This window comes from Phanerochaete carnosa, assembly GCF_000300595.1.
Source record: "Phanerochaete carnosa HHB-10118-sp unplaced genomic scaffold PHACAscaffold_2, whole genome shotgun sequence".
NCBI lineage: Eukaryota > Fungi > Basidiomycota > Agaricomycetes > Polyporales > Phanerochaetaceae > Phanerochaete > Phanerochaete carnosa.
Genome location: NW_006767629.1, coordinates 3,501,289 through 3,514,983, shown reverse-complemented (window position 1 = coordinate 3,514,983; position 13,695 = coordinate 3,501,289). Strand labels below are relative to the sequence as shown.

Genomic DNA, 13,695 nt, shown 5'->3' with positions numbered 1-13,695 from the left:
ACTAAGCTTTATCACCTAGAGCGATAACTTTACCACCCAAAGCGATACTATCGCTCCACCACCAGGGCGAAGCCTTCCATGGTGGGAGCAGCAGACGTGCACATGTGCTGATGCTCGGCCTGTCCATATCTCGTATCTGCCCCGGACAGGCATGAACGTAGCGTCTGTAGCACTGCTGAGAAGATGTCGATGTTGTCCACGAACGGAGATGAAGAACGGTGCACGCGCGGGATTAAAAGCGCGCCAAGCGTTGGCAAGTGCCGATCCGAATGACCCGAATGATCCAATGATGCCGTTCTGGATTTGGGTTGCTTCGACGAGATTGTCCTTCAAGATACGCTTCGCTGAACGATATTTCACGCCGCATGGGCAAGCGAAAGGAGCCATGTAACTCTCGAGCAGAACTTGCGAGCTCATGCGCTGCTAAGCGCAGAGATGAACGAGTACTGCATCTTCAATGCGTTCAGCTTCAAATCTTGATTGTCGCCAAAACGAGCCATGACGTTGCATGTGGCGAGATGGCAAGTAATTACACGTTCGTTGCAAAGGGAGGACAACGGGCGAGAGGTGTACACCGGACAACAAGCAGTACGGTGACGGTTGAGAGCGATCTTTGGTTACCTTCTCTTCCCATACTCCCTCTCGTCCACCGACTCGTCCTCGGCCAAGATGCCCGTCTCGGCATACAGACGATTCTTCTCTGCCCATGCCACAGCGTCGCGTCTACCCGTCCTCACATCCACAACTGTACCGCCATATCAGCCGTACGGGGATGAAACAGTTGGAGGAGAGACGTACAGAACCAGATGATGAGACTTGCGGCGGTGCACATCGCGAAGAGGAATGGGAAGCCCCTCCAGTTGTTGCCCGTATCATCAATGATCGCCTGGACGACGTTCGGGCCGATCATCGACGAGGCGCGATTCGAGAGGCCAAAGAGCCCGAAGAACTACAAATTATGCAGCGTTTGCTGGTGAGACTGAAACTTCACGGGGAGAGGCGAACCATATTGTCGAAACCTGGAGGCGTAAGCTCGGCCATCATAGTCTGTGAAAAGGCGTAGTATGGGGCTTGGAAGAGGCCGAATACAACGTTGTAAGCCCTATGTTTGGCGTTGAGCATCGTATTTCTAAGGAAGAAAATAGGGCAGACATACCAGAACTCCCATACATTGTGAAACCCAAACTTATTCGTCCAAAGGCCAATCATCCCCCACAGCGGTATCAGAATTGTAACGACATTCGTCACAATGAACTAAGAGCTGACTCAGCGGCACGCTCCGTCAAGTAGCACAGAAAACTCCACCATCTTCTTAGTGCTGATCTTCCACCACCTCTGGATATACCAGAAGCCAAGCGTGCTCGCGGTCGACGTGATAGCTTGTGCAAGGCCGAGGTACGTGTTCTGCAGGAAAGAGAACGAGAACTTGTCATTCTGACATATTGATACCAGAGTACCGGTCGTGTTCAGTCCCTGCAGAAACGATTTGAGAGGTGTAAAATCTCAAGCATCGTATCAGTTAGACACGTACGTCCGCAAGGAGGAAGAATGCGAATAGATAGATGAAGGTGTATGGCAGCTTCTTGTATTGCTTCAGTGCGTACCAGATCTGCTTCCAACCAATCGTGAGATAGTGTTCACCCTTGGGCAACTGTGGACCTGGGCGAGGCTGTTGAAAAATGACTACAGGCGAACGATGAATATTGACAAAATGGGGAACGGAAGAATGAGCACATACACCACCATATACCGAGCAGAATCCAATCTGGGTAAAATGGTCAGCGAAAGTAGAAGAGTGGAAAAGAGACGCATACAGCCATTAACGCTACGAAATTCCATTAGCAACGACTTGTTGGAAGAGAAATAACGTACGTACAGGACGAGTACGTAGTTGTCAACTTTGGGGTTGTTCTGCAGCGGGAGCAGCAGCGTGAGGTTCAAGCACAACGTCGCAATGTAACCGATATTGCTGTGCATCTTCAAACCCAGTCATAAGCTCTCTTCAGAGCTCTAGCTGAGTCTCGGACTTACCGTACTGATGTTACTAATCCTATTCTTCTCCATGGACTCTTCGACCTCGTACACCTCCCGCGGAATCTCTCCAGCTTCGTATTTGCGCTTCAGGTCGCGCGAATGTGCTGTGTTACGAGCAAGTCGCGGGAACGCAGCTGCATAGAACACGAGTGTCGCTCCGTACGAAATGAAGCCGACCATGTAAAGCGCCATGGCTGCACCCCATCTGTCGGGGCCTGCGCAGAGGTTGGGCGATCGAGGATACCACAGAAACAAGAACGTGGAACGTACTCGTCAAAGACATGCTCGCAAACTGAGACGCCCAGCAGATGACAGTGACGACAAGCAGAAGCCAGCGGCCAAAGCGGCCGTAATCCGCTGCTGAGCCAATTGTCGTGAACATGAGCGCCATAACCTGCCTCACTTGTCAGATCTCACTCTAATGGTGCATGAAAAAACTTACCGCAAAGCTGACACCAGTCGCGACTAGCACAATTGAGTTGACAGACTTGGTGCCGCCTGCCCACGGGAGGACACACTGCCCAGATGCGCCAGATGCTGTGCAGGACGAGCCCGGACCCTTGACGGGGTCGTAGCCCGCCGAGGTGGCAAGCGACTGAAAAAGTGTCATGGAGAAGCCTAGCAGGTCGCGTGAGGATGCAGAGATAAGATCTTCTCCCGAGACACGTACCGAGAGGCCCGACGCCCTGGATAGTAGCAGGTCAGCCACAGTGGATATATGCTATGTAGGTTACTTACATTGTCACCATTGTAGTACACTTCAGATTAAAGGTGAGGAGAAGCATTACACGTTGAGAGCTGTTTGCTTACAGTAGTAACTCCAAAGCTCCTACATAACGTCTCCATGAGTTGATAAAACCAATATGCCTCTCAAGACCCGCTGCTCACCTTCCTCGTAACGACAGGCTCTTCTCTCTCCGCCTGCGCTTCGATAATAGGCTTAACATCCTCCTGTACGGCCACATCCTTGCCGAGCGACTGCTCGTAAACAAGAGGCGGGTTCTCAGGCAAGGGAAGACGCGACATCGCTCAAAACAAAGGCAAGGCCGCCCTGTCTCTCGTCACAGCTCAAGGAAGGAAGGCGAGAGGCCGCAACGTCAGGCGTCCGAGAACAAGATATGCCTGCAGGATACCTAGGGCGGATTCCCACCTGACCAGACTAAATCGTCGTGCGCATGTGGTGTCTGGCGCCGCGGACCGGATGCTTTACTACCCAGGGCGATAAGCTTTGGTGGGAGCGAAGGACGTGCGCATGTGCTGATGCCCAGCCTGTCTATATCTCGTATCTGCCCTGGACAAACATGGACGCCGCATTGAAGAGATGTCGAGGTTGTATATTGCCAACGAACCGGAGATTGTGTACACGCGCGGAATCAAAAGCGCGCCAAGCGCTGCCGAAGGTACTGATCCGAGTGATCTGATGATCGAGATGGCGTCCAGTCAGCCCTATCGTTGAGTATGCCCCAAACGCGTCTTGTTGAGCAATATTTCGCACCGCAAAGGCGAACGCGAAAAGCTACGCAACTCTTGAGCAGAATTTGTGAACACATCCTCGGCTTAGCGCAGAACGGCGTGTTGAATCTCTCATATGTCGGGGCCATTAGCCTGTGTCTCTCCTTCAGCAGGTTTTGCCCGCGGCAGTCCAGTTCCGAATTAGAGGTAAGACACGCACACGCGATATAAAGGCATCGCACAGGAAACGATTCTAGGACATAACTCCCGCTTAAACCTGAGCATAAAGACCATACAAGAGGAGAGAGAAGGAGGCTGAAAGAAGAGATGGGTACAACAGTAGGGGAGCAAGAGCGGGAAGAGCGAGGAGATAATAGCGATACGAAGACACTGGAGGACAACAACAAGAGAGAAGTGCGTGTCTATTTAGATAGCGAGTCCGATGTGGGAGAGGGTATGAGGAATGATTGTGAGCAGAGCGATGTGACAAAGGGTATGAAGGGCGAAAATATCGAGTGAGGAAAGAAATAACAAGACAGAGAGGTGATGCACGGAATATACCTGCCTTCACGGTGCGTCGTCCAATAACTTACTTCAGCCGAGTCCCCAGATCCCAGCTCTCCTCACACCTTCGACGAGCGTATCGACGTTCCCCATCATACTTCCGAGGATCGCCTTCTTCTCATCCATTGTCTTTACTCCGGGTCGACGCGCTGCAGAGAAAACATCCACATTCCCTGTCGTCGATGGCGTGATAATATCCATCGGGTCTGTGCGATCAGTACCTGGCGACTTCGGCAAGATAGGAGCAGATTGGGCCCTTTCCGACGACGCACTCACGGTCTGCGCGCGTCGACGGCCCCTCGCAGGTAGGAGAGGCACAGGAGTGCTTGGGTCGCTATGCCTCGTCTCTCCGGGATTCGTCACGCGCAGCGGCAGCCTTTTGGGAGTCTTTCGTTCGCTTGACCGTTCTTCTCCCGCGACGACGGAGTTCCCGCTGCTGTGCTGCCTCAGCCGTACCGTAGGACGCGGTGTGTTAGGACTGAGCGGGGTGAGGACGCTCTTGCCCGCCGGTGTCTGTGGGGTAAAGTCGAGCCCCTTGGGAGGGAAAGCGAACGGGCGCGATGTGATCTCGGACATCTCACGAGAGAGTGCTTTCCTGTGACCGGAACGCATGGGGGGCGAAGGGGTAAGCTCGGATTTGTCTGACGCAGAAGATTTGTGGGACGTTGCAGAGGCTGTCGTTGCCGTTGTTGAAGTGGAGACGTGTGACCAGGCCGACGATGACGAGACGTCTGACCCAACAGAGGAGTCGCTCATTTGCGATGCAGAGAGCGCGTTGCGACTGTGCCCGCTACTGATCGGCGAGTTTGGGACAGTAGCTACGTGGGTGTCATCGCTCTGGGTGTCTTTGTCGGTTTCGTCTAACAAATAAAAGTATAGGAATTCGAGGCATTTCATCCTGGAGATGGTCAGCCTCACAGCGACTACCAAGGCGTCTCTGGAACCTACCGAGTCTCCCTGGGCGTGCCTGCACGCTTCAGGATGCGGACAACTGCACGGACGCCGTTGGCCTCCTCGAATGCGCGCAAGGCGGGCGAAGAGTCCACCATGATGCAAAGCAGCGTGTCTAAAACGGCTGTGGCTAGCGTCACGAGGGACAGATCCGCCCGCTCAGCTTCGTCTTCGCTCTTCGTGACTTGGGCCGGCGTAACGTGTCGTGAAACAAGAAGGAGGTTGATGAGGACCTGACAACGTGTATCAGCTCGGCAGCCAAGTGACGTAACAGCGTACGAGCAGCGTACCTCGAGTGCAAAGCGGCGACCCAGGAACTGCTTGCTCGGGCTATGGTTCAGAATAATGCCTTGCAGGATGGTGAGGGATTGTATGATTTGCGAAGAGAGCGCGGTGGCTTCAGGTAAGTGCTCCTCTGCGACGGTCTCAGGCTTAGCAGGACAGACAGAGGCAGGGGACGCACGGGCAACGGAGCCCTTGCTCGACAGCGAATCAAGACGTGACGACCGGTCCGCAATCCATGGAAGTATCCTGGACGGCACTGGGAGTGAATGGAGGTCAGTCATATGCCTCGCATCTGCGCCACACCAACACCGCCACCAACCATTGCATTGGAAAGAGTCCTGCAGGGAAACGAATGACTGCAGGGCGGCAGCGGACTTGGCGTCCTTCGGTACGCAAATATCTGCAAGAAGGCGTTCGAGGGTGTCCAGAGCCCGACCTTGCCGTGCCGTCGAAGAGCGGAACGAGGCGAGCTGGCCGAGGGTGAGCTCGGGGGAGATTGCCCGGACATAGCAGAGCGGTACGCACGTCGTCTAGGGCGTCCTGTATGGCATTAAACATGTACGTTAATCGTCGTGTATCGGAAATGAGTGAATCGTGCGTCGTGCGTGACAGCGATAAGAGAGTGAGAGAGGGTCGTTGCCAGGTCGTCGTCCGTGTTCTTGTCCTCGAGGCGGTGGCGTGTCTGGACCCCAACATCGGGCGGCAGCGCTTTGACGCGTCTCCGGCACGTGACCGCTATTCACTCAGGCGCCGATCCGCGGAGCCCCGTCCAACTTCCGTTGGGCTCACATTTTATTGGCATGCCTCAACGCTGCATTCACACTCGACCACCATCCCCCTCTGGACGACTGCAGACATGGCCCCCATAAAAACGGTACATTTATGTCGTACATGGCGGTGAGAACGGCGCTGAGACTCAGCGCGTTTATAGTCTTGGAACCGCCTCATCCGCTTCGTTGCGGCAGAGACGTCTCAGGTGCACATCGGCGAGCCTGTAGACCGCTGGCAAGATGGTGAGCTCTTTCCAAGTTACTTCACAAGCAAGTTTAACAACACTATACAGTCGGTCTCGCGTCCCACAAGAAACAGACGATCAAAGCGTATGAGATCGTCGGCTCCGCGCTCGACCCTGCCGCACAGGTCACGAACAACGTCCTCACCGTGAAGCAACTTCTCCCCCCTCTCACACGCGAGCAGATTGGCGTCGTGCGCTGCCTGGGCCTCAACTACGGCGACCACGCGGTGCGCCCCTTCTCCTCTTTCGCTTAGGACGCATTATGCTGATAGTGTCACAGGCGGAGGCCGGCCTGGCGAAGCCCAAGTACGTCCTCTTATGTGCACGCACGTGTGTGAACTAACTGTGCTTTAGGTACCCCATCCTCTTCTATAAGCCCCCCGCCGCACTCATCGGCCCCGACGCCCCCATCACGATCCCGAAGGTCACGCAGCCCGTGGACCAACACCTGCCCGACTACGAGGTCGAGCTCACAATCGTCATCGGCAAGGCCGCGAAGAACGTGTCTGAGGCGGACGCGCTCGACTATGTGATCGGCTACACAGGCGCGAACGACGTAAGTCCGCTCTTGTGCTGCTAAGTCCGCGCCAGCGTCCCATGTGCTCATGCAAAGCGCAGATGTCGTTCCGGTACCACCAGATGGCCGTCTCGCAGTGGGGCTTCTCGAAGGGCTACGGTACGTCAGAGTGCAGACCCGCGCCGACGAACATGTCAAATTGACTTTACGCGCACAGACGATGCGACGCCGATTGGTCCCTGTCTCGTCTCGACGACTGCTATCCCCGACCCGCAGCGGCTCGGGCTCAAGTGTACGTTGAATGGAAAGGTCATGCAGGACGGCACCACCGCGTAAGTCCTTCTTCGGAACACATTTTTCTCACGCACTCTTGCGTGTATCGCGTTCTCACGCATGCCTTTGCAGCGACCAGCTCTTCAGCGTCCGCCAAACCGTGGCGTTTCTCTCCCAGGGGACGACCCTCCACCCGGGCTCGGTCATCATGACCGGCACGCCTAAGGGCGTCGGCTTCGCGAAAAAGCCGGCCGTATATCTCAAGCACGGCGACCAGGTTACGGTCTGGGTCGACGGCGGTATCGGCACGCTCGTTAACGACGTCGTCGAGGAAGGCAAGGGTGCTATTAAGGCCAAGTTGTAGATGTGTGCGTACGGAGACTCGTACGACTGTATGCTTCACGCTCAGCTTACTTCGAAAAATTGTTGTATGGTACATTGCAGCTATATTGGATTACAGGAATTGTAGTATGGTACGCTAGGACAGCAATGTATGATATGCAAGTAGTGCAGAAGTGTCAAAGCAACGCGTGTCTAGTTCACGACGACATCACCTACCTCGCCCACCAACCGTCGTTCTTCACCGCGCTTCTTCGATCCCTGCACAGTCTCGACCTTCCACTCCACCTGACTCTGCCTGTCCAGCGCATCCTCCAAGTCATCACCCTTCAGGAACGCCTCCGTCAGCTCACATACGATATCCAAGAACCGCCGCCCATCCTTCGCGTAGCCCCCAAATGGCACGATGACCCCGAAGTCGGAGAACGAGGTGTGCCTCGCGCGGACGAGCGTGACGAGCCACGCGTGGCGCTCGCACCACCGCGTCTCGGGTGCGCGCTCGCGCGCGACGCGGTCCCACGCGCGTACGACGTCGCGCAGCCGCGCAAAGTGGTCTGTCCAGAGGCTGAACTGCTCCGAGTTGAGCACGAGCAGCGCTGGCGGCTCCGCGGACGGCTGCTGCTCCTTGAGTGACACCTCGACGCTGTGCGGCGCCGGCCCCGGGCTCGGCAGCGGCTCGAGCCACGGGTCGAGCGCGACGGCGCGGCGGACGGGGATCGCGGAGAATTCGCGGTCTTCTAGGCTTGGCGGGGGGTTCGAGAGGACGGACAGCTGCACGACGCTGGAGGTTAGCGTCGCGTCGTAGACATGTGTAGCGCGTGTACACGTACCACTGTTGCGCCGCCAAAGGAGTGCCCGGTAAGCAGAACATCGTAGTCGTACTGCACTCTGGGCTGAGAACCTGTCTTGTGCCAGCTTTTCCAGAACGCACGGTCTTCCGGACGGTCCGCCAAGCTGTGGTTCCAGGGGCCTGAAACCGTGTGTATCCAGTCGAGGGTCATGTTCTCTGAATATCGGCTGAGCCAGAAGCACCATAATTCTGGCGTGTAGATTGCGCACCTTCGTCCCAGGGTGTACTGACCATACCAGAAAAGAGCGTGTAAGTCAAGTACAGCTCTATCCTGCGAAAGAGGAGCTGTTCCTCGCGGAAGGCAAGCTGTTCTTTCTCAGTTGGTTCCTTATCAAAGCTGATTCGCAGCGTGTCAGGCGTGACGTAGCACTCAAAATGAGAAAACTGCTTACGTGACATCTTCCGGATGTATATATAGCTTACAGTTGGATGGTAATTGCTCCTTCAGACCTGGTATCGGTGTGTGGGTGAATACGAAAGGCCCTGTGCCGTCGCGGTGCTCTATGGCGAGAACCACACGACCCTCAGCGGCGAGTCGGGCGCAGAAATGACTGAACGGGGTCAACTTCTATTATTACGGCATATAGTGATGTGGACCAACCTGTACGTGGTCCTGGTCCCGCCCAGACCATGCGAGAATATGACTAAGGGCCATTGGTGTTTGCCGCTCTGAGTGCCCAGCAGTGGAACGTTTGCATAAACTGGTATCTACAAGCAGTGGGTGTCACATGATCAAGGTAATTTGGGGAGAAGATGACGATGTACCTTCAGGACGCGGGCGTATCCTCCAAGGAGCCCATGGACCAACAGTGCGTTCATACCTCCGAACTGTGCATATCCCTTCAATGTCTCAGAGACGGGTCTTATGACGCACTGAATGAGCTTCCCTCGCAGCCCCGAGTCTGACTAGCGACGCACCTCGGGACCCAATACACACCCTTGCGTGCGCGTTTGACCGCTTGCATGTCAGCAGGATAGTAGGCAGTGAATACGACCTCCTCCAGCTTCAACGCTGGCGTATCCGGGACGCCACTAATGTTCGGCTTGAGCCTTGCGCGACCTATAACTCGTGAAGCATCGCCGTAGGCTGTGATGGGTATTGCAAAGGTCGTCGCGCCGACGGAGTATTTTCCGCGCACCTCAGGCAGACTAAACATGGTGATGACAGTATGGGAGAGACATTCGTTTGGAGTCTGCGGACACTGGTGCTCTCGAGCTCGCTGGCATCTGCATCATGGTCAGCCATCGGACAGCCCGGAGTAAATCCTAGTAAATCCTATGTGGAGCCGACCCGCCAGCGCTCTGCATTTGACGCCACAACGATGTGTCCAAATAGTGACAAATACCGACTCCATCCCTATTCCCCCTGTTCAGCCGGCTTCAGCATTGACCAGCACATCAGAATGAGCTACTCACAGGTTCATCTGCCTGGAGAGATTCTTGAAAACATTTTTACTTTCGTACAACAACAACCTCAGCAAAAGCACACCCCTCAGGATGGCAAACGTCCGCTCGGGGATCTTCACGCATGCTCGTTGGTGTCTCGAGCGTGGCGTCCCTTCGCCCAGGCACAGCTCTTCGCTGTGGTCAAGTTTTTTTTTTTTGAAGATCCTCCGAACTCTAGAGACGCGGGTCATGTAGAGGCTGGCTGGTCTCATGGTGCTATAACCCTCGGGAAGCTCCATGCGTTCTTCGCTCGTTCTCCCCATCTGGCCTCGCGCGTCCGCTTCCTCGATGTCAAGCACGCATCATCCCAATTCTTTTCCGCCACGTATTTCATGCATGATATCAAGAAGAGCCAATCGATCGATGCAAAGTCGCTTTTTACGCTGCTCAAGCTGTTTCCTCGACTGCACGCTCTATCTCTCAGCAATGTGATACTAAAGGACCTTCCCGCTCTAGAACAGCGGCTCACCATTCCGCGATTGAAGATAGCATACAACCTCCTTTTCTGCCAGGTTATAATGCAAGATGTCATGGGTCTTATACTCCTCTTCGAGAAGGCTAATCTGCTGGAGGTCTTCTGCTACCCGTGCCACCCAGCCCCATCCGTAGTATCGGACCGGACCGTGCCGAAGCCTGTAGAGGTCACCTCTTTGTCTTTGCCCAGACGCTGGTATCCAGTCAAACTGTACACGACGCTGTCGCACTGCCTCGCCATAGATGGGATACGCGACCTCGAACTCTCGCACGCATGTCTTCCTACGCTTCAACCACTCCTAGGCCAGATTGGGCAGAACATAACGTCCCTGACGGTCAACATGTCACAACAAAGGTGGTTACCAGGTACGTGCCGCTCTGCAGCCTCGCGCATCCTGTTGGGACTCACGCCCCAACATCGCAGACGCTCAATACGTACCTCCAGACATACGAGGATGGCGAAAACTACGGAAGCTAATGGTCGTTTTCGGCACTACTTACTTCCACTCAGGTGATTGGGAATGGCACTCTGAACGGCTTTCAGAATACATGAAGGCATCCCCGTCCCTCTCCGCAAACCGTGAACTCCGCGACTTCACTATCCGCTTTGTCACGGATGCTTGGGGGTTTCGCGATCTCGACAGCACGTGGAGTCGCAAATTTTTCAACACCCTCGATGAGGTGCTTGTCACCGCCATTAGCCGGTCGTCGTTCGACTACATCACACTAGAACCCTCCTCTGGAGGCGGAGAGCCCATCGAGCGAGCTGTGTTTGAGAATTTCGTGCAGTTGGCGTTTCCTATCCTCAGCCAGAAAGGCATGTTGCGGACCATCATCCGTGACCCTTTCGACCCGTTGTTAGGTGTGTATTCCTCAAGTTGCGATGATGCGCATTTTGACCATGTGCGGAATCCTAAAGACAGATACCTGGTGTGCTGCCACTAGCTTACGCGACATTTTGTACGAATCTCCGCGACACATAGCAGTCATTCTGGCGGAAGAAAAATTGTCGTCTCACCACGTTTTTGAGCTGCAGTGAATTTATTATACTACGGTTATAATAGAGCAACGTCTAAGCATATACAACCCGCCTTGAAAGAATCAGTCTGTCTCGGGCGCCTCGGCCTCGGCCTTCTTCGCCTCAAAGCGCGCCGCAGCGTCCTCGATCTTGGACTCATCTGCGGTAACGCCAAGGTCCACCTCGACGCTGCCCTCGGTCTGTTCCGCGAGGCAGCGCGTGCACTCGCACTTGAAGCGCCAGCCGCGCGCGAGCTCGTGACGGCGGCGGCGGCGAGCTTCCTCGGCGCTCTCGCCCTCGTGCTGCGTGACGTCGACATACGCCATGGTGAGCTCCTCGCCTTCCTTGATCGCGCGTGTCGCCATGAGGCAGAGTTTGTTGGTGCCGCCGGGGAAGGAGGGGCGAACGGATGGATCGCAGGAGTGTTGGATCTGTGTATCGACTGCGGTCAGGTCTGACGTCTGAGGGGGTAGACGGTGGGGACGTACGTAAGAGGAGACCAGGAAGAGACCACTGCCGATCTGGCGCGAAGTACCATACGGGGTGCGAGTCCTCTCTTGATCTTCCGGGCGCTCGGCGAGCTGAGGCTAGAATCGCGAACTGAGCGACCACACATAGACAAGTAGTTCTGCGGCTTACCTTGTCGTCCCTGCCGCCGGAGTAGCAGATGCCGATGGCGTTGTACAGCATCTTGCCTAATGTCGTAACGTGGCGGTCCTCGGTGAGCGAGCCTTCGAGACCCGGAAGTGCAGCACCGAAAACCTTGCGCAGGACCTCAGTCTCTTCAGGCGTGACAGAGGCATCCAGGTACCGCAGGCGTTCGAGGTGATCGCCAATCGCGTACTCCGGAGCGTCGTCCTCGATGTATTTCGGAAGATCCTTATCAGGGTGTACGGCGCCTGGGACGACCTTTGACGTCTCGATGGTAATCTGGAGTGCTACCCACTTGGCGACGAGGAAGTTCGCAAGTTTCTGGTTTGACTTGAGATACTCGACAAGGGCTGCCTGCGCTTTCTCGCGCTCTTCCGGTGAGGCGGCACCACTCTCGGCGGCCATCTCGGGTGGCAGCAGAGGGTCCAGAGTGAAGAGGATTCCATGGTATTGTTGTTTTGCCTTGGTGTAGCAGTCCTTGGAGCAATAAACAGTGTTGAGACGGTCGTTTTCGGGCCTGTACTCAGAAACCTTGTGGACGAGTTTCAAACAGTAGACACAATGCGACCCTTGCTCAAGCAAATCCCAGTCAAGAGCAGAAATGATGGGATATTCCTGCGAAATGGTAAGGAGGGAGCAAAAAGGTGCTATGACTGCACTGACCTTGTAGACGACGTCACCCTTCTCAAAGTCTTTATCTGCAAACAAAACTTTCTTGCCGTCCTTGTCTTGCACTCGAACATTCCAAGACTTCGACGGGAAGAAATCATAGTAGCCTGAGAAAAGATCCCAGTATGCGAGCACTTCAGCCGCACGCTTAATACCTGCGGAACGGATTGCTCACCTTCGGCGCGCTCCTTGACCTATTGGAAAACAGACCGATTGATGTACATGGAAGGATACATAATGCATTAGAACGAGTGTTTGCAAGGGAACAAAGAGAAATGAGGAGTAGTGGTAGATGGGAGCAAGAGACGACTACTCTAGCCGTGGGCGGACGGAAGATCTATAACACAGGCTGACTGCCTGGGTCTGTGAGCTTGTCCCACTCTTGGGACGAGGCTTCTGAGGGCGGACCAGACCTTTCTGGACTAGTCTCTTGCTCTTGCTCCTCAACCAACTGGGCCTCCTCTGCCGCTTCCTTTTCTGAGGAGGAAGTACCACTCACGTCCATGTTGGTAAGCTCCAAGATGATCTGTTTCGCTGTCAGACAAATCTCTGTCACTTCGATTGTGGCATGACTCACGGCAAAGACTTCGGGGGGAAGCGATGTCTGATATAACATGATGAGCTCAACCGGTGTTGGGTAGACGCGGAGTGCCCTGTAGAACGCGAGCGCTGCTGGGACAGCAAAGGCGGGACCTGATCGCGAGTACTGTGAGCACAGGTGACAGCAAACAGCGTAATTTGCGACGCACCTTGTGTACAAAGCTGCTCCCCGAGACTAGCCTGAGCCATGAAGTACTGCTCTCTTTCGCGAGTGCCATCCGGCAGTGGCTCGGCGCGGATTTTGGCCAATGCAGCTTTCAACTCCTCAGCGCGATTACCCGAGGAGAGAGATGCTGTGCTCGCAGAGGCGGTGGTCGTTTTTTCAACGCGTTTTTTGTCCTTCCCTAAAAAAGCACGAACTGGTCGGCCATGCTGCACGCTTCAACATCTATCTACAAGGACTCACGCAGCTTCTTGCGGAATTCAACATCGTTCCTGCGCTTGTAATCAAAATAGATAGCATAAGCAACAAAGCCGCTGAGGACAGTGACTCCGGCAATAGTGAGGAATGTCGACGTGCGCGACAATGAAGGCATGGTGGCCGACGAAGACGAGTC

General features: G+C 55.0%; 6 protein-coding genes across 6 annotated transcripts; 2 read left to right on the top strand and 4 right to left on the bottom strand.

Annotated features, from left to right (window-relative positions):
* Positions 1 to 469: 469 nt before the first annotated feature.
* On the bottom strand, positions 470 to 3,093 carry PHACADRAFT_250628 (uncharacterized protein). The gene is made up of 16 exons (XM_007392347.1): positions 2,923 to 3,093; positions 2,845 to 2,863; positions 2,773 to 2,792; positions 2,705 to 2,720; positions 2,477 to 2,652; positions 2,305 to 2,428; positions 2,032 to 2,249; positions 1,877 to 1,977; positions 1,815 to 1,825; positions 1,739 to 1,765; positions 1,532 to 1,683; positions 1,306 to 1,473; positions 1,157 to 1,254; positions 1,006 to 1,102; positions 799 to 949; positions 470 to 745 (listed from the first exon to the last, which is right to left on the bottom strand). The coding sequence occupies exons 1-16, from the start codon at positions 3,058 to 3,060 to the stop codon at positions 618 to 620; spliced, it is 1,644 nt and encodes a 547-aa protein (XP_007392409.1). The 5' UTR covers positions 3,061 to 3,093; the 3' UTR covers positions 470 to 617.
* A 703-nt stretch (positions 3,094 to 3,796) lies between these two features.
* Positions 3,797 to 5,913, bottom strand: PHACADRAFT_250626 (uncharacterized protein). The gene is made up of 6 exons (XM_007392346.1): positions 5,812 to 5,913; positions 5,606 to 5,756; positions 5,465 to 5,542; positions 5,292 to 5,416; positions 4,999 to 5,234; positions 3,797 to 4,948 (listed from the first exon to the last, which is right to left on the bottom strand). The coding sequence occupies exons 1-6, from the start codon at positions 5,842 to 5,844 to the stop codon at positions 4,081 to 4,083; spliced, it is 1,491 nt and encodes a 496-aa protein (XP_007392408.1). The 5' UTR covers positions 5,845 to 5,913; the 3' UTR covers positions 3,797 to 4,080.
* Positions 5,914 to 6,128: 215 nt separating this feature from the next.
* PHACADRAFT_250625 (uncharacterized protein) lies at positions 6,129 to 7,632 on the top strand. The gene is made up of 9 exons (XM_007392345.1): positions 6,129 to 6,160; positions 6,218 to 6,299; positions 6,350 to 6,528; positions 6,582 to 6,607; positions 6,656 to 6,857; positions 6,920 to 6,977; positions 7,036 to 7,150; positions 7,224 to 7,459; positions 7,536 to 7,632. The coding sequence occupies exons 1-8, from the start codon at positions 6,143 to 6,145 to the stop codon at positions 7,453 to 7,455; spliced, it is 912 nt and encodes a 303-aa protein (XP_007392407.1). The 5' UTR covers positions 6,129 to 6,142; the 3' UTR covers positions 7,456 to 7,459; positions 7,536 to 7,632.
* Positions 7,626 to 9,437, bottom strand: PHACADRAFT_192245 (uncharacterized protein; the record flags this gene model as incomplete). The annotated part of the gene is made up of 7 exons (XM_007392344.1): positions 7,626 to 8,201; positions 8,261 to 8,436; positions 8,490 to 8,617; positions 8,673 to 8,831; positions 8,882 to 8,988; positions 9,046 to 9,142; positions 9,199 to 9,437. 7 exons carry the CDS (start codon positions 9,435 to 9,437, stop codon positions 7,626 to 7,628), a joined length of 1,482 nt encoding a protein of 493 aa, XP_007392406.1.
* A 246-nt stretch (positions 9,438 to 9,683) lies between these two features.
* PHACADRAFT_25916 (uncharacterized protein) lies at positions 9,684 to 11,145 on the top strand (the record flags this gene model as incomplete). Its single annotated transcript, XM_007391255.1, has 2 exons — positions 9,684 to 10,566; positions 10,646 to 11,145. The coding sequence occupies 2 exons, from the start codon at positions 9,684 to 9,686 to the stop codon at positions 11,143 to 11,145; spliced, it is 1,383 nt and encodes a 460-aa protein (XP_007391317.1).
* A 55-nt stretch (positions 11,146 to 11,200) lies between these two features.
* On the bottom strand, positions 11,201 to 13,683 carry PHACADRAFT_250621 (uncharacterized protein). Its single transcript, XM_007392343.1, has 9 exons — positions 13,545 to 13,683; positions 13,288 to 13,482; positions 13,116 to 13,231; positions 13,038 to 13,064; positions 12,714 to 12,732; positions 12,533 to 12,645; positions 11,858 to 12,484; positions 11,707 to 11,805; positions 11,201 to 11,649 (listed from the first exon to the last, which is right to left on the bottom strand). The coding sequence occupies exons 2-9, from the start codon at positions 13,325 to 13,327 to the stop codon at positions 11,302 to 11,304; spliced, it is 1,389 nt and encodes a 462-aa protein (XP_007392405.1). The 5' UTR covers positions 13,328 to 13,482; positions 13,545 to 13,683; the 3' UTR covers positions 11,201 to 11,301.
* Between the last annotated feature and the right edge of the window lie 12 nt (positions 13,684 to 13,695).

Coding starts and splice junctions, on each gene's coding strand:
- PHACADRAFT_250628 (XM_007392347.1), bottom strand. CDS start 3,060: ATGTCGCGTCTTCCCTTGCCTGAGAACCCGCCTCTTGTTTACGAGCAG. Junction 1,684..1,738: donor TCTGCTCGGTATATGGTGGT/GTATGTGCTCAT, acceptor GTTCGCCTGTAG/TCATTTTTCAACAGCCTCGC. Junction 746..798: donor AAGTCTCATCATCTGGTTCT/GTACGTCTCTCC, acceptor ATGGCGGTACAG/TTGTGGATGTGAGGACGGGT.
- PHACADRAFT_250626 (XM_007392346.1), bottom strand. CDS start 5,844: ATGTTTAATGCCATACAGGACGCCCTAGACGAC. Junction 5,235..5,291: donor GTCGCCGCTTTGCACTCGAG/GTACGCTGCTCG, acceptor ACACGTTGTCAG/GTCCTCATCAACCTCCTTCT. Junction 4,949..4,998: donor GGCACGCCCAGGGAGACTCG/GTAGGTTCCAGA, acceptor GACCATCTCCAG/GATGAAATGCCTCGAATTCC.
- PHACADRAFT_250625 (XM_007392345.1), top strand. Junction 6,608..6,655: donor GCCGGCCTGGCGAAGCCCAA/GTACGTCCTCTT, acceptor ACTGTGCTTTAG/GTACCCCATCCTCTTCTATA. Junction 6,858..6,919: donor GCTACACAGGCGCGAACGAC/GTAAGTCCGCTC, acceptor TGCAAAGCGCAG/ATGTCGTTCCGGTACCACCA.
- PHACADRAFT_250621 (XM_007392343.1), bottom strand. CDS start 13,327: ATGGCTCAGGCTAGTCTCGGGGAGCAGCTTTGTACACAAG. Junction 13,232..13,287: donor GGAGCAGCTTTGTACACAAG/GTGCGTCGCAAA, acceptor ACTCGCGATCAG/GTCCCGCCTTTGCTGTCCCA. Junction 11,806..11,857: donor CCGGCGGCAGGGACGACAAG/GTAAGCCGCAGA, acceptor TCGCGATTCTAG/CCTCAGCTCGCCGAGCGCCC.